Consider the following 18,379-nt stretch of genomic DNA (forward strand, 5'->3'; position numbering starts at 1 on the left):
GGAAAACACTGACACGGTTGCTTGAAAACATCGACCTGAACAGCTGAGAACGATAATTCATCCTATTCAAGAACACTTCACGAAATCCCGTGTACAACCTACATCCCAGAGTGCGACAACTTTGGTACGCTACAAGCATGCGATACCATCGGCAGAGTAAACACAGCTATAGCAGACCACTTGAGGCCACCCTTCAAGGAGAGAATTTGTTCCTGGCAGAGTAGATGCACCTGTGATGCCTCATGTCCTGCTTCATACTCAACAGATATTCATTTGCGCTTTAAATAACGAGACGCCATTGTTATACCTGCTGGCCCAGAATCAACAGCCATTGCGTTACCCTACACGTCCGGATCCGTTCCATGGTTAGCTACCCCAGTGTAAATGTGATTAATCATAATAAAGTAACTGATATTTTTATCATTATCGGAAACTGTACGAGTAACAGGAAAATAAAATTTGACCAAAAACTAACTTGGACCCAATACGATTACTAATTAATTAGGTTAATTAAATGAGGGCGATCTTAACAGTGCGGGTAATGAACAGGTCACTAATGATGGGCAATGGGTTATGAAGCTACGGGTCTGTTGGCCCAGTAGTCTGGGGAGGGTTCTGTGCAATGAGCATGCGATGGCCTGCTGAACGCTGTGAGGGAGACAGATCGAGATGGGGAGGGAAAGATGGTAAGGGAGGTAGGGACAGATGGATGGAATGAGAAAGCAATAAACGGTGGAGAGGATACGAAGGAACAAAACTCCCGAGCAGGAAGAGTTCTGGGTGAGTTAACGCAAGGGAACAGAGGCAGGCAGACTGAAGATAAGCCCTCCATCACCCGATGAGGGAGCCCAGGGAGTTATCAGCAATTATCGCCTGTCTCAGATTGTTGACAGAGACGTCCGTGCATTCCCCACCCCAAACCTCCCCATCGCCAATGCATCAGAACCCTCAACCCTCGCCACGGACCAGCCTGTGCCGCCTCGGCTTGCAGTATATCTGGTTACGTTGGTTACGTGTGTCTAGGTGTTGGTATATTCATAGTGTATGGGTATGTACTAATGGTGTGTGTAAGTGTGTGTGTTTGTGTGTGTAACATGGGAAACTAACCTGACTTTGTGAAGCAGTAACCTGCTCCAACCGGGACTTGCCAGGATGGATAATGGGGTGGTATGGTCACTTGACGGGAGTATTTCGGTAGGATAGCGAGCTGGTGGGACAGGGGCCTGGTGGGATATTGACCTGAAGGGACAGAGACCTAGTGAGATACTGAGCCAGAGGAACAAGGACCTGGTGGGCCAGAGGCCATGCTGCTCAGGGACCAATTCACCACTTGCCTCCCGACCTTGATGACTGGACCTGTCACTACTCGTGACTCAACCTTCTCCCTACTATATAACTACTTTATATTAGTGATCAACAATGCTATATCTTTATTCATATATATTTGGCTTCTGAGCTGCTTTAGTCTCTCACTTTTATTGTTTATACTTAATGTATTCTCTTTACTCTCAAATTTTTACTGGTCTATAATTTTCATACTCTAGATTTCCCTCTTCGTGTTCTGCCTTCATTGCTCGTGCTGCTGTGCCCTCTATACTCTTCTCTATTTGTTAGCTGGTCTACGATCTCTGCTATATCGTTCTACATCTAACACACACAAAAAACTACTCTAATGATTGCTGCACCGCCATCCCCGGGCATGCTAGGGAGGGATGGAGGGAGGGGGGGATTACAGAGGGGAGTGAGTACCTTAGAGGGTTAGACTCGGGGGGGGGGGGCTTTACAGTGGTGGGGGTCATATAAAAGAGGAAATGTTTGTGTGGACTCAGTCTGGTCAGTACACCATCCGTATCAGGCTTCGTTTTATATGAAAATAACTACTTAAACATTTCTGATCCTTCAAGTGAAGAGATAGGCCATCATGCCTGCGTCGTGTTCCTGTGCTTAATGTTTTACACCAGTGTTGTACCATCGGGCTCAAGGGTCGTAACATTTTGTACAAGAGTAAAGCCGTCGTTTTAAGTATCGTATCCCAGTGGTGAAGGGTCGTGCTCTCGTGCTCAAACGTACTTTATCGTTATTCCTGTATCGGATGAATCATCTAGAGAATGTGGCTACACACCAAGAAGCACTGCTACACAAATCCACTTCGATATGGCAACTTAACCATAAGAAATTCGTGTGATCCAGCGTCGCATTCAATAGGGTAATAACTAAAAATATTCAGCACATCTACTGCTTTTATATAAACATGAGAAAGACTCTCATGATTCGGCCGCACGTTCTGACGATAGTACAGCATCAGCAGGCGAGACCAGCCTCGCTTCTCACACCTTGTAAGACCTCTGACGTTAAATGTGCTCGTTCCTCACACCAAGCCGTGGTAGTCAGCTCAGTGGTCTGGTCTATCTGTCTGTTAACGCCATAACTCAACAAGAAATAAGCTACGTCGGCAGGTTGGAACTCTGTGAAATGTGTGAGCCTGACCTACACTGGCCCTTAGTAAAGTCTGAGTTTATGGGTCGAAGTTCAGTGTCACGGGGTCATTTGTGGCTGGGGTTCAGTGAATTAGGCGTTCAAGTGCAACATAGGCATAACAAATGAGTTCTCATTAAGAGGCCTTGTTACATGCAAGTGCTTATGGAGAGCATTTACAACTTTTAAGAGCAACCTAGGATTAACAAAGTAGTCATTACGAAGCCTTGTTACAGACAGGTGGGTGTGAAGAGCATTTATATTGTCTAGAGATCATATGACATAAACAAAGCATAACTTGCCTAGCTCTTGCAACATCACCCTCCCCAGGCACTTCAAGAATGGCTTACCTCAAGATGTTAATTTCAGTTGAATAATTCTGTAGGAAAAACGTTGATAGATTTGTAAGCAACTCATATGTAGTTATCAATGATATTCTATCCTTGCTGTGGTCCTCATTACCATATGGAAGTGTTAGTTTACACTGCGACGTTGTCAAATATTCATTTCTACTTGAAGCTTGTATGGCCTTTGGAAAATCTGGAAGCTTTAGAATAGTAGGAACGTTTACGCTTCTTGTTTTATGTTTAAACCAATGTTTTAGTACAGTGTTTGTAGTTATGTTCCCATGGTGACTGTACGTCTTCATAACGTAGCCTCCGCTAACTTCAGCTGTATCAAATATACGTACTTATTCTCGTATATCAGTGTAAAACTGTACTCACTTCATGTAATGTAGTTTTCCGATCTTTCGGAGGAGTTGGGTGGTGGGGGAGCAGGAGGAGAGTCCCAGGTCGGCCAGTAATCTGCCATAAATGGAAAATGGCAGTAAAACATCCAGATAAGTGACAGGTGACGGGCGAGGCTTTATAACCATCCTACTGCTGTCCGCCATCTCTCGCTCCTCTCCTCTCTCACTACTTAACACGACCAAGTCGGTAGATAGCATACTAACTTATCATTCTGAACTAATTTGCTTAATGTAACTTAGCTCGAACAGGTCATCGTTGCTAAGCGGTGCCCTGCCACGTGTGAGTGGTGGCCTGTATCGTGTTGCACTCGGGGTGATGCATTACAAGCTGGATAAACCAAATGGGCTGTAATCATGTCGTGCGAGCAGACCCTCACGGCGGCCACTCGCCAGCAGAAGCAATAGTCACTTACCGAGTGATAGCGGCGGCAGGTGGTGACGACGCTATCAACAACACACTTTAGATACTCATTTGAGTGATAAGTTTCTCCCTCAGTGCTAATATGAGCTAAGTCTTATTTCGACAGCTATTGATAATTATGGACGTTACACTTGCTGCACAAGCAGATGACACACTTTTCGCCGAAATCAACCCAACCTGTAGGAGTGTTGGTGGATGGTTAAGAAGGTACGTTGAGATAACAAAAATGGTCGTTTTCACCAATGAATGTTCAGCCCGGCTGGGTTGAGCAGCGGGAGGGAAGATACACTTGGCATGTGCATCTGTCATGTCACTCTATTTCCTAACTTGTATCCTGAACTATCGTACCGCTGTACGCTCGTGTCTATACACATGAGCATTACGTCCAGTTCTACATATGCATATCTTCGACGATCATTTCTTGCATGAAATAATGAGTAATCTTAAACCTACATCGATATTTCCCTTCGTGATAATGGAACAAAAGATGTCGTCCAGCAAGAGTTAGCGAAGGTGTGAGCTTCTGCACATCTTATGAAGAACACGTTGACGGTCGAAATGTGTGGACGCAGGCCTTGCCCCCGCTTGTGCTGACAACCACCCCTTCGTCAGCAGGTGTTCCTAAGGCCCCGCTCGTGCTGACAACCGCTGACGACTACTTCTCAGGCCTTAGGTGAGCTGGAGCCGCCAAGGTCGTAAGATCTAACGGAGGCGCCAGACTTACCAGGAACACCAGACATACCAGGAACACCAGACATACCAGGAACACCAGACATACCAGGAACACCAGACATACCAGGAACACTAGACATACCAGGAACACTAGACATACCAGGAACACTAGACATACCAGGAACACCAGACATACCAGGAACACTAGACATACCAGGAACACCAGACATACCAGGAACACCAGACATACCAGGAACACCAGACATACCAGGAACACCAGACATACCAGGAACAACACACTAACAAGGCAATAATCAAACAATACAACAGAATGTTCACAAGATGTTGGTACTTTTTTCATAAACATACTTCTAAACAACTTATACTGACACTCTTAAACACAGTTAAGCATATAGTATACAGATGTTGGACACACTGAAGAAAACAGGTAATTAACACTTTCCCTGGCAAAGACCATTGTTGACATTACGTGGTCATACCAGGTGATGCATGGATAATAACTAGCAAATCAAAAGCTTTACACATGATAAGCAGCATGGGACTAGAGGGAGGAAGACCCGTCGTAAATGAAAGAGATGACTGGGAGCTTTATGTGAGCTTGGACTCCCACAAGGTGTGTGACGCTGTCCAACACAAAAGGTTGGTAAGGAAAGTTGAATGTTAGGCTCTCATAACGAGGACTCCTGCGGCAAGGTGAAGGTTATCGTAACGTAAGGCAGCTGAGGAAGCATGACGGAGGTGTATTTTCTGATTGGTTTAGACTTAACAGTGGCATGCCGCAGTGCTGGGTCGTGAGGCCCTCAGTATTCTTGGCCTGTGTAACAGACTTGCCAAAAGGACTAAATTCATACTTGAATATGTTTACTGGAGTTGTCAAGGACAGAAGGGAAGTAACGAATTACGAGGACTATCTGTCCTTACATAAGGACTAACATAAGATTGAAATATAACTACGTCCATGGTTCGTGAATTTCATCCTAAACAAATGCAATGAAGAAGAGACACTGAAATAAGGCTTTAATATTAACATTATCTGGATGAAAAGAAGCTACATGAATGTGTGGATGTACGAAAAACACTTGCGGGTCGACACTTTACGTAACTCATCACCAGAACACGTCAGGAGAATAGTTCAAAGGCAAACTGTCTTTGGTTGATATTCCAATAGCGTTTAGGTTTAAGGAAATATGTTTAATAAACTATTATACCGTATAATAGTCTATACCGTATAACAGATCTAAATCAGAATATGTCTTAAAAGTTTGGTCATCACACCTACAAAAACATAAAGATATAACAGAGAAGGTCCAAAGGAAGGCAACACAGATGATATGCGACACAAGACAGCTGAGTTACAGTGAGAAGTTACACGCAATAAGGTCGTCCACCATGAACAAGAGAGGAATGTGGAGACTTGATCACTCCATTACAGTTGCTAAACTACCTAACAGTGTACAAAGTGGACAAATCTTTGAAAGATGCTAAAAAAAAAAAAAAGCAACAGGCTTCCACATCAAGAAATTAAGCAAGAAAACGTTAGAAAAGATGTAACGAGGTACTTCTGTGCTGTGAGACCCGTCCATGGCTGAATAAACTAGGTAATGAAAATGTAAATACGGCCTGCATGTGGCAGCTTATAGAGTTGTAGAAAGTTCGAGAAATGGAGCCCAAAGAGTGTACCCCTCCCACTTACATACAGGAAATAGGTCGAAGGTAGCATCATAATCAACAAAGAAAATGAAGCAAGGGGATTCCTGCTGATATAGAGGATAACGTGCTAGAAAACGGAGCGAGGAGGTACTTACTCTTGCCGAAGCCGACGCTGATGGCCACGAAGTCTAGGGCGGGATCTCGCTCCTCCAGAAAGATGGGCGGGATGACCTCAGACCACATCCTGAAAGCCAGAGCCAGAGCCGCCCGCTGCGCCCCAACACCCAGCTGCGAACTGTACCCCGCCGTCACCAGCCGCCACGTCAGCACCGGCTGTGGCAGGCCAGGTGGGTCATATTACTACTGGGGGAGAGCACCGGCTGTGGCAGGCCAGCTGCCATTTCTGAGGACAGGTACACTCGCATAGATGTTGTGGGTACGCCAGCGGACCCACTACACACAGACACACACACACACACACACACACACACACACACACACACACACACACACATCCTCAGCAGGACATGAGGCAGTGAAACACGGGTGTTGGCCGCCCGAGAGTTCACATGTCCAACCTGTCCTGTATGAACCGGAAAATTGGATACTATGGCTTACGTCCTTGTTGTTAAGAGATGCCTGGCTCATAGCGAGCCTCTAGCATCTACCACAACCACTACCATTAATACTACCACCATCATCACCACCACTACCAATAATATTACCACCACCACTAATATTACCACCATTACTACCACTGCTTCTAATAGTACCAATATAAATAAATCTGTTACATAAACAGTATCTATATAGAGTGTATTAATGATGATCATTACTGGTAATGACACGTTATCATTATTTACCGACAGTAACATACAGCAGGTGAGGATGCACCACGTGTACACAGGTAAGGTAGGACAGCGTAAATGACAAGTTGCCATGCTACAGAAGCTAAGCAATATGATGGAAATGTCCTCACTTACATCAGCTTTATGGAAAGATGATCAGTCAAATTGGGACCCACATGAAGCAGAACATACATGGAGGTACAATATATTAATGTCATTTCACAACACAAGAGCGTATGGCATAGGACACTATAGAGACACGTGTAGATACATTCATTAATCCTCAGGATGGTGTTTATAAACAGTAGTCTGGATGTACATGACCTCAGTGGTGGAGTTCCACTCGGAATTATTGACCATGATGCACTGCTTGAGCAGGACATCCTTGCCTAATGAGTGGGCATCAAGGGAAAAGTCAACCATAAAAACTAGGACGCTCGCTCAACGTCAAGGGTAAGAGACAGAACACTATTAAACCAAACAGTGAGGGAGGTTATAGTTGTGGGGTCTAGTGGTGGTGGGAGAGGAAGGTGGGCGTTCAAGTAACAGGCAATAATCCAACAACAAATGTCAGGAAACAATGGGAAATACATACAGAGAAAATACAGGAGACACCAGCCAAGCAGCGTCTGATGGGCCGAGGAAGACAATGTGTAAAGGCAGTGAAACAAAATAAACCAGCAAGACTGAGATGAAGACCTGAGGATCAGCCAGACTGTCCTCTACATCTGTGAGGAGGAAAGGCTCAGTCACACGAACACCACCTTACAGTAACCAACTCGGATATGGAAATCGTTGACAAGGAAGAAACGTGTGAGGAGCCGGACGCCACGCAACTAAGTGTATCAATATAAGTTATATACACATATGAGACCGGCATGTGGTGAAACCGTCCAAGAGGATAAGTAAGGATTATGAAGGATTTGAACCCCTACATGAGCCATAAGCCAGATAGTATGTGGCCATATGTACTTAAGTCGTGTGGAGAAACCCTAGACAAGCCACTTGACCTATTGTTTACGGTCTAGTTCTGGGAAAGACTTACGTGGAGGAGAGCAGACGTTCATCTTATCTTGACGAAAGATGGGAATGTTGGTTTAAACCACTTGTGCACGCCTGTTTCATCAAGAATCCTAAGCTTAAAGTTACGAGATAAAATAAATAGAGTAGTAACATTGTTCAGATAAAGTGCGACCATCTTCAGGGAGAAAAATATTTGACTTGTGGATATTTTGATAAACTATATCTAGTAACGTCCAACACAAGAGGCATTAAAAATCGTAGATGGTTTCAACGTAGAAGGGAGTGAGCAGAGGATGAGTCAGGGGTACCTTCTCAGTTTGGTTAAGAGTAACAAGTGGAGTTCATCAGGTGTTGTGTTGAGACAACTGTTATTCATAACCTCTGGAAATTATTTCTCAGTGGAGAGTCTTGGCTCATGTCTGCGGGTGACCCCCAGCTCATGAATGGAGGGACCATGAATCTCCATCCATGTTTCTAGAGTTGTGTTGATGCAAACAACCATCTGGTGTTTGAAACAGAGGCAGTATTCACCCACTGGACACACCAGAGACGTGAAAAAGACTAAGTATGGGCATACAAAAATACATGTCTATGTACAGATCAGTGAACATACGGAAAAGATAAGTATAAGGACAAGACGATAAAGAGAAATAAGAAAATAATAATACTACACGTGGAGTTGAGATGGGATGCCATGAGTATGATGTTATAAGTATAAAGCTTCCGTCCTACATATACATATATGCAAAGACACTCACGCACACACACTCATGGAAAATCTTACCTCATTGAAGCGTTGTCCACCATAGTTGTAATCGGATCTCTTATCTCGGTTATGTCCCTCTGGGTCGTTAGGACCCTGGGATACACCTACGTGGATCCTGCGGGACGCCAGGTGGGATTTGAGAGAGTCAAGGCGGGCGTCCTCCTCCCCAGAGTCAATCCTGGTCCTCAAATCCTGCACCCATCGCCGGCGTCGTGTGAGGGCCTCCTGACGATGCACAATATACCATTTCAACTTTGTTTCACGGTAAGGACAGCTCTTGCTGCTGCTTGGTAACTGATGTAATTGTCGTATTAGCAGCAAAACCACTTAAACTTCACTGCTACTTTTACTTCTGAGGTTATTCTTATAACTACCATCTCTACTGCCATTAGTATACTATTGTGACTATACACCACCCGCCACTCATGCTGTCACTGCTATTCGTGAGTGCTAGAGAAACATAATCCCTGATAATCTAAAGAAAACAGAGCTACATGATACAATTATTATTATCTCATAACTACGGTACAATCATGCTTCACGGAGAAAAGTGACTGACCGAAGAGTCTGGTTCCCACTCGACGTATTGCTTGATACTTGTACTGGAATGGCGAGATCTAGCAGCTTCTTCCTCCTCCGAGGTCTTCAATGCTTCCTGGTCAGGTAACGTCTCCTTTGGGTCTCTTCCTGTACTAATTAAATTTTCCTCAGCGTTAGCTTGTTCAGAACTAATCATAGAGGCCTTAGGATCTTGAGGATCGCTAGGGGTTATATGGTTTTGGTTCATTTCAGGTTGTCCCGCGATCTCTATTCGTTTACTTTTCTTGCGTATGAGAGCGCTCCGCCTAGGTCGGTTTTGGTCCTTAGCTGGGTGTCGTAGGTCGTGTGGCGGAGCCTGGTCGGTGCTAGGCTCCTCCATGATGGTGTCGGGGTTCCCGCACCGGGGGCTGGAGAGGAGCCCCAGTGTAGGGGGGTCTAGAGCCCCACCAACTCCCACGTGATACACCGCCTGGCACGCCGGGAGACCTGGGTTAGTGCCGCGCCGCTGGGTCATGTGTTTGTCTTTCATTTGACATTCATGCATACATACAAGCAAACATACAAATACATAAAAGTTTCTTTAAACCTAAGAGAGAAACTGACATATAAAGCCATTCATATTTGTAATTCATATTGACCTAAGGTTAAAACTTTTGGCATATTCTTCAACAGCAGCTGGAGGAAGGCAGTATGAAATGGTTCAAAGATAATCCAAGTTATTTAATGGAAGCGTGAGAACGTAAAATGTGACCTGATACCTTCTGGTGCTCCACCAATATCACTTGCCTTACTATAAAAACATACATAATTTCTTACAGTCACTGTACCTACTGAAAACTATGCATTTAATATTTGTTTATTTTACCTGGAATTTCTTGACAGCCTCTTGTATCTCTGTCTTTGTACAGACAGGGAGATGGTGGAGCTGGGAGGTGACGGGGTCCCAGACAGCCACAGTGGGTCGCGTGTCCCGCCCTGCCAGCGGCTGCCACTCCGACGGTGTGCTTCTCCGCTGAGAGGTGTCAAGGTCAGCTAGCAGGTCCTGCCTCGCTGATGGCACGTCCAGGTCCTCCTTCGGCACTGGCTCCTCCTTCGGCACTCCCTCAACATGTATGCCTGTGTTATACTGATACCGTTCTGGAGGCAGCTCGTACATGTCTGTATCTGTCAGTCTAAAGTCCAGTGGATCATAGCGCGGGGTCTCTACGTAGCGTTGAGTTCGGTATAGCAGGAGGCGGTGAAGGTGCGTGTTGCTCTCACTGCCAGGAGGCACACACTCCAGGTACCCGTACTTCTCCAGCAGCTCCTGCCACAGGAAGGAACACCTTTCATCGGAATTATTGTAACACGTTAATACCATACTGACACAGTCTCTCAACCTACACACTCATTCTCTTTAACAATCCACATTCACACTCCACAATGATTTAATACATACAAGAATGTTCCGAAATCCTATTCCAACTCTAATATCTTTGACAGATACATACTTTTTTCATAAATGCCCTATATTTTCTCGAAAAAAAAGCAACTACAGATTGGAATTATGCCAAAGAAGCCATTGTTCGTCTGTTCCTGACGCCATCATGCTATAAGAAGAGATACATTTAAGTACATGACATTTTCATGCACTGTATTACTTGTGAATCACTGAAAAGGAACCAAAGAAAATTCAAGAGGTACGAGAAATGCGACCGCAACTGAAGGCCACGTGCTGTTGTGGAGGTGAAGCTGAGACTACGAGTCATGTCATTATGTAGGTCACTCACCTCTGCATGTACCGCCTCCATCTGTGTCCCGCGCTCTCCAGACCTTTCCTGCAGCAACTTGTCTTGTGTAGGTGTGTCCTGCAGGGGCGTGGATGTGTCCAGCGACGGTGGGTCATGCGTGGACGTGCCCAGCGAGGCCGGGTCAGGCGTGGATGTGCCTAGCGGGGGTGGGTCTGGCGTGGATGCGTCCACCGACGGTGGGTCGTGCGTGGGTGTGTCCAGCGAGGGCGGGTCAGGCGTGGATGTGTCTACCGGCCGTGGGTCGTGCGTGGATGTGCCCAGCGAGGGCGGATCATGCGTGGATGTGTCCAGCAGCGGTGGGTTATGCGTGGATGTCTCCAGCGAGGTCGGGTCAGGCGTGGATGTGTCCAGCGACGGTGGGTCATGCGTGGGTGTGTCCAGCGAGGGCGGATCACGCGTGGATGTGGCCACCGGCCGTGGGTCGTGCGTGGATGTGTCCAGCGAGGGCGGGTCATGCGTGGATGTGTCCACCGGCCGCGGGTCGTGCGTGGATGTGTCCAGCGAGGGCGGATCATGCGTGGATGTGTCCAGCAGCGGTGGGTTATGCGTAGATGTCTCCAGCGAAGCCGGGTCAGGGGTGGATGTGTCCAGGGACGGTGGGTCATGCGTGAATGTGTCCAGCGAGGGCGGGTCATGCGTGGATGTTTCCAGTGGGGCCGTATCAGGCGTGGATATGCCCACCGGCCGTGGGTCATGCGTAGATGTGTCTAGCGAGGGCAGGTCATGCGTGGATGTGTCCAGTAGGGCCAGGTCATACGTGGATGTGTCCAGCGGGGCCAGGTCATGCGTGGATGTGTCCAGTGGGGCCGGGTCATGCGTGGATGTGTCCAGTGGGGCTAGGTCATGCGTGGATGTTTCCAGTGGGGCCGGGTCATGCGTGGATGTGTCCAGCGGGGCCAGGTCATGCGTGGATGTGTCCAGTGAGGCCGGGTCATGCGTGGATGTGTCCAGTGGGACCGGGTCATGCGTGGATGTGTCTAGCAGGGGTGGGTCATGCAAGTGTGTATCCTGCGGAGGTGTGTCCTGGGGCGGCGGGGGCGGGGCTCTGGCGCGACCCACCACGCCCACCGTCACCATGGCCCACCACAACGCTAGTCCGAGGCGCATCTGAGCAAGCAACACCAGCACGTTAGTACAATGTGACCCATGATGAAGGACTCATTAACTATATCTGTCTACCTGTCCGTCACTTCCTCTTTACTCAGGTAACTATATGACCTTCGTCGTTCATCATAACCTTCTGCCAGCTACCTGTCCTATACTTGAATGGAAAGAAACATTTATCAGTTACATTAGTTCGTAAAGATAAGCGTCACCTCCAGACCAGATTTCACTCTCGACAAGACAGGCATTTGATGCTAGGCCGGGCTACTGCAGGGGTAAGGTGGCCGGGCTACTGCAGGGGTAAGGTGGCCGTGTTACTGCGGGGGTTAAGGCCGGGCTACTGCAGGGGTAAGGTGGCCGGGCTACTGCAGGGGTAAGGTGGCCGTGTTACTGCGGGGGTTAAGGCCGGGCTACTGCAGGGGTAAGGTGGCCGGGCTACTGCAGGGGTAAGGTGGCCGTGTTACTGCGGGGGTTAAGGCCGGGCTGCTACAGAGGTAGGTAGGCTCATATGCTTATGATTGGGCTGCTGCAGGGCTAGGCTCCTCCTTCACACGAGGATGTCTGGTAAACACTGTCAAGTTATTCCTTCCGTTAAATAAACAATGTACTAAGTGGCTGGGGAAAATGTTAACATGTTTTACACACACACACACGAGACAGCCAGAAGGTTCTACAGCGTAAGATAAACATGACTTCTTCATATATGATAAAGTTGATGTTTGAGATTATCATTGGGGCGAATTTCTTTAATGTTTCTCTCTGAGAACCACCAGTTTGGCGCTGGAGAACAATTTTACTGCCTCATCCATGTTGACTTTTCACTTTAGGGCTAACCAAAAGTAGGCACAGTCCGATAACACCCATATATATACATATATATATATATATATATATATATATATATATATATATATATATATATATATATATATATATTGCAAGAGGTCACAGGTACGCGTTATCTAGTTTATGAAAAAAAATGAAAATAAAACATAGTAAGTTTCCACATGCACTTTCGTGTAATGATCACGTCAGGGGAGATACAAGAATGAGATAGAAGACGTAGAACAGTTAGTTGATATATAAGGAAGAAATGTAGCTAAGACGTCATTGGTAAACAAGCGTTACCGGATGATGGTGTTCGGGTTGGTGTGTTCGGGTCTGCCATCATGCCTGTCATAAGATTTTTATTATGTGGACAAGAAAGGGAACTGTTTACAAATTTTGCCCGCGGCAAAGTTATCCACTTTGTATCAGGAGGGTAATCATGGGTCAGGAGGCCACACTCCCCCATCAGGAGGGTCATCATAGGTCAGGAGGCCATACTCCCCCATCAGGAGGGTCATCATAGGTCAGGAGGCCATACTCCCCCATCAGGAGGGTCATCATAGGTCAGGAGGCCACACTCCCCCATCAGGAAGGTCATCATAGGTCAGGAGGCCACACTCCCCCATCAGGAAGGTCATCATAGGTCAGGAGGCCACACTCCCCCATCAGGAGGGTCATCATAGGTCAGGAGGCCACACTCCCCCATCAGGAAGGTCATCATAGGTCAGGAGGCCACACTCCCCCATCAGGAAGGTCATCATAGGTCAGGAGGCCACACTCCCCCATCAGGAAGGTCATCTTAGGTAAACAGAGTCTGGTGTTTACGTTTGTTGATGTCTCTCGTCCTCGAAGAAACTCAGAAAATATCGAGAGCATCGAGTAAGCTGTGACACACACACACATGCTTCATTACCAAGATAAACAATATAAACTGGTGCCCACCCCGCCCGCCTCTGTATATAAGGAAATGTTTTACAAGTAAACGACCGCTGAAACGTCCCTATGTGGGTGGACACACCAGCACTATGATACAACAGCCTGCCTCTCCTGGGTGTAGAGTCATAGGATAAGATCAGTTCTGTTCGTGAATAATGATAACTATTTCTTTCCTTCCATGAAAAATAAATTATTTCAAATGAAATTGAATCTCATCCCACTTCCTCTAAGTATCTCTTTCTTTCTCTACATCACTGATGGCTATCACACACCTGCACTACGTACATGTTATGATACAGAACAGTGGTACCAGTACAACAGGAAACAACACATGGAGGTCATAATACAGGACGGAACCGTGGTAGCAACACTACATTAAACAACTGACTGGCCCGCTCCACTCCCGGCCTGACCTCACATAACAAGGGTGATACAAGGGAGGGTACAGACGTCACACGTCACATGGTTTATCAGGAGGACGGGATCTACACACAGAAGGGCTCACCACACACGCACTCTGGACTCACAACGTCTCTAGGATCTCACGGGTTTGGGATTTTCTTAATATCTAAATTTATACACAAAGAAGGAAATAAAATGTCAACCAGAGAAAGGGGGAAAAAGGTTTAGACAGAACTTGAAATGAGTGAAACAGACAGACACGGTAGGGAAGCAGAGCGAGCGTGGCCGGAGTGGAAGAGTGTGTGGACCGGTCCAACGTTGGCCTTCGATAAGTTACGTCACACGTTCACTGCAGAAGCAACCTCATCACAGCCCCAACAAGCACAGGAACAAGTAAACTCATCATGTATCAGTACATAACTCAGTCTACTTACAAGTTAGTCAGCAGGTCAGGTCACACAGTGGTCAGGTTGACTGTAAGTCAGGTTGTTAATACATAAATTATTGTTCCACAGGTCGGTCCACACCCTACTGTACAGGTGAACCAACAGGTCGGTCCAATTAACCATCCAGTCAACACTGTCAGCATTTCTCTTCATTCATTATTCCAAGATCAATTCCACTGCAACACAGACTTACTCATCAACCAATTATGAATTTCAGTTCCTATGTCGGGTCAAAACCTACTCACATCTCAGGGAAAAAGGAGTTCACTCGTAAGCCGGTAGACAAACCTCTTCACAAGTCAAGCCATACATCAGGTTAGAGTCCAGGTAGCAAGTAAGAGCACAGGAAAGTCGCGTGTGTCGGGTCCTCCCTCTGGGACACGACGCTCACTCCAGCAGTGTACGTAGCGTCGGTGTTGCAGACTCCAGTAGGAAGCATGTCACTGCCCGTGTTTGTTTAGTAATGGTTCACGTATCAGCAACATTACCCTAAGACGCAAACACACACACACACACACACACACACATACACTCACACATACACACACACCAACCGTGTTCAAGTCCCTCAGTTCCCACTGCTCACAACACCCTGACCTATGACACCGTCAGGCTCCGGCAGGAGGAACCGCTCACAACACCCTGACCTTCGTATGACAACGTCAGGTTCGGGCAGGAGGGACGTGGTCAGCAGGGGTGTATGGTCCTCCTGACCCTGGTGGTGGTCCCCGCCACAAGTCCTCACCTGCAGCACAGATGGTTGAGGGTTATGGTTTACCGGTGAGAGGTGGTAGCGCCCCACCACCAAGCCCCTACAGCTGGGGCGGGCACCTCTGGTGGAGCCAGAGATGACGGGAGGGAAGGGTAGCGCGGTGCGGGGAACCTACGTACCTTCCGGGGGCAGCGGCAGGCTGAGCTGGAGGAAGACTAGCGAGGGCCGCCAGCCAGCACCAGCCCTGGCGCACCTCAGATCATGGCCACTTCAGGCACTTCTCGGGCCGGCCAGGAACACCTCACTGCACTTCACGCCACTTCAGAGGCACCTTAATGTCCAGGGGGAAGGGGGGAGCCAGCACCAGCCTCAGGGTGGGAGGGGCTGCAACACGCTCCGCCCACTACCCTACACCCCACCCACCTCTGACGTCACACAATCGCACACGAAAGGTCACCATTAAGCTTAGACAAGATAATGATGATGATGATGATAACTACAGTGAGAACCATACGTAGCAGATGGTGATGAGTAAGGAAGGGCGGCACCCCGGCAGGAGACCACAGCCCTCACCAGCCCCAGACTCTCATTCACAGAGAAACTTCCAGGTCCTCCTGACACCCAACCGCTTACGACAGTCACAACGCTAAAAATACGTCTTGCGATAGTCGGAGCCAGCAGGGCAGGTGCTGGGGAGCCCAGGCCAAGTGGCAAAGGTTGGGCCGAGTCCTAGGCCCAGTAAGGAAGCTAGGGGAGGGTCCCTGGTAGGGTAAGGAAGCTTGGGGAGGATCTCCGGGACGATAAGGAAGCTTGGGGAGGAGAAACAAAAGAGAACTGATGGTCTATGACGCGGCTTACTGCTATAGTACAGTTATAGTAATCTATAGTGCTAATCAAAGTAGATGAAGACAGGATAGTAAAACAGGAGGCTGCTCCCCATTCCCCGTTGCCTCCAGCACATAGCCATGAAGGAACACTATGTGGTATAGAAAGAATATACCAATAAGGAAATATTACAGGAAAGGCTGAATGGAAAACATAGTCTCACCTAATATCGTACGCCGGATACTTTAGGGAGGAGCCAGTTATTTGTTGGCCTTCGTAAATGTAACAGTAGATATACTCCTGCGTCCGGTATGAGAACCCTAAGATAACAGTCATCAGGACTGGTCTGCTATACTTCATCATACCGGTTCAGTTCGGGAAGTTCCTGGGCAGCAGTCACTTGTGCTGTGTTGCTTGCTACACATCTCTACCTCACTGTGTTGCCAGCCATCTCTAGGCCTAATGAGGTACTCCACCAACAACTTTAAGCAAGTGATTACTAACATTTGTGTCGTACGGGGAGGCAGCCTAACATCAATATTGCCCTGTCTCTTGACCTTATATATATGTACAATGTTTCTACTCCTGTGTGTACACACACACACACACACACACACACACACACCATGTAAGCCAGGTGCCCGTTTATCGAGAAGCCCCGAAGGAAGAGAAGTTGCGAGTGGTTATGTATGGGCAGAGTGGCACACCCACGATTAGAACCCATGATAACTCGACCCATGCTGACTCACCATCAGCAACGCTGACCATTATACCATGGAGGCTTGTATGTGTGAAGTTCTACACTCATGTGGATCCATCTCCTGAAGTGTGTAAATTTATAACCTGTAACCTCTGTTAATTCTGAGACCATCTTTGTTGCCCTCCTCTCTCTCTCTCTCTCTCTCTCTCTCTCTCTCTCTCTCTCTCTCTCTCTCCTCTGCAAGTGTGGTGACCCAACTTGAGAAGCTACAACACCGCAGTTTAAGCGTTACATGCGCTGTGACGGAAGTGCTGAACATTTCTTTATCCATGCACTAAAAATTGATCCTAACATTTGCCAGCAAACAGTTGGTCTCCCTTATACTTCGCTATGGCAAAGAGCTCAGGGCACATGGAAGGTAGGCTCTCCATTCCCAGGTTCCTCTCACATACAGGCTCTTGCGGCTTACTGACAACTGGAGATCATTCATATCAACGCCTTCCTTCAGTCGCCCATCCTCATTATCTTACATTTACCAGCACTGGATTTCACCAACCATATCCCGGACCAACTTTGCAGTTTGTCTAAGCTCATTTATAAGTTAGCAATCCTCTTTTTTTTTCTTTTTATTTTCCTTGTGATCCTGTCATCATTCACAAACACACTCAGCTAGATATCTTCACACAAACCAAGAAGATTATGGTCCGAAGAGCGAGCCCTGCAACACGCCAGTGGTGATCCCAACCCACTGGAGATTTCTCTGACATGCGAGCCCTCTTCCCTTCCACTAGGGTAGTCTTCTATCTATCAGAAGAGTCTCCAGCTTCACCCGCCTCCTATGTAGTACAGTTTCAAACGCTTTCTGACATTCGTAGAACACAAAATCCTACCATTGTTCTCTCTTCGCTAAAATGACACTGACTCTCAAAGATGTCTAAGATTTGTTACGTACGGCTTTCTTACCCTACAACTGTTACATCTCACCTATATCATTTCTTCTTTGAAAGTACTCATCCATCTGCATTCACATTATCTTTTCTCAGTATCGTACATACAACACTCATCAGGGAGACTATAGTGCGGCGCAACTTGTCTCCATTCTTAAAAACAGGCACATTTGCCCTCTTTCACCCTCACTACCACACTCTTCACTAGTAACATGAACAACGTGTCAAGCGGGCTGTTAAGCGCACCAACAGACTTTTTCAGCAGATATGGAGAGACCTCACCAGGAGCATGAGCCTTGTGTAAGTGATGGTGCGCGTATACGCATGACTCATTAGACAGCTATCTGAAGCATCATAGTTATTCAAATCATTAAAGTTCGCAAATCTTTTACGCTACGAGATAAACTTTCTTAACTACAATATCTAGTCTTAGTGTTGGTCCAGACGGGATATAATGAATACGTGTGAATGATCGTGATATATATATATATATATATATATATATATATATATATATATATA

General features: G+C 46.9%; 1 protein-coding gene across 7 annotated transcripts in view; it reads right to left on the reverse strand.

Moving 5' to 3' along the window:
• LOC139766394 (uncharacterized) overlaps positions 1-18,379 on the reverse strand; it is a 38,752-nt gene that overhangs the window by 11,226 nt on the left and 9,147 nt on the right. For 4 of the 7 annotated variants that reach the window (XM_071694973.1, XM_071694970.1, XM_071694971.1 and 1 more), the window contains exons 2-6: positions 10,937-12,064; positions 10,033-10,473; positions 9,187-9,636; positions 8,646-8,852; positions 6,146-6,323 (exon numbers count right to left, since the gene is read on the reverse strand). In XM_071694973.1, the coding sequence (XP_071551074.1) occupies positions 6,146-6,323; positions 8,646-8,852; positions 9,187-9,636; positions 10,033-10,473; positions 10,937-12,064 (2,404 nt within the window). Of the gene's footprint in view, positions 1-6,145; positions 6,324-8,645; positions 8,853-9,186; positions 9,637-10,032; positions 10,474-10,936; positions 12,065-15,227; positions 15,356-15,418; positions 15,538-15,564; positions 15,740-18,379 lie in introns of those variants that run through there. The other 3 variants (XM_071694972.1, XM_071694975.1, XM_071694976.1) reach the window with 3 other exon arrangements.

This window comes from Panulirus ornatus, chromosome 57 (genome assembly GCF_036320965.1).
Source record: "Panulirus ornatus isolate Po-2019 chromosome 57, ASM3632096v1, whole genome shotgun sequence".
NCBI classification, from domain to species: Eukaryota; Metazoa; Arthropoda; class Malacostraca; order Decapoda; family Palinuridae; genus Panulirus; species Panulirus ornatus.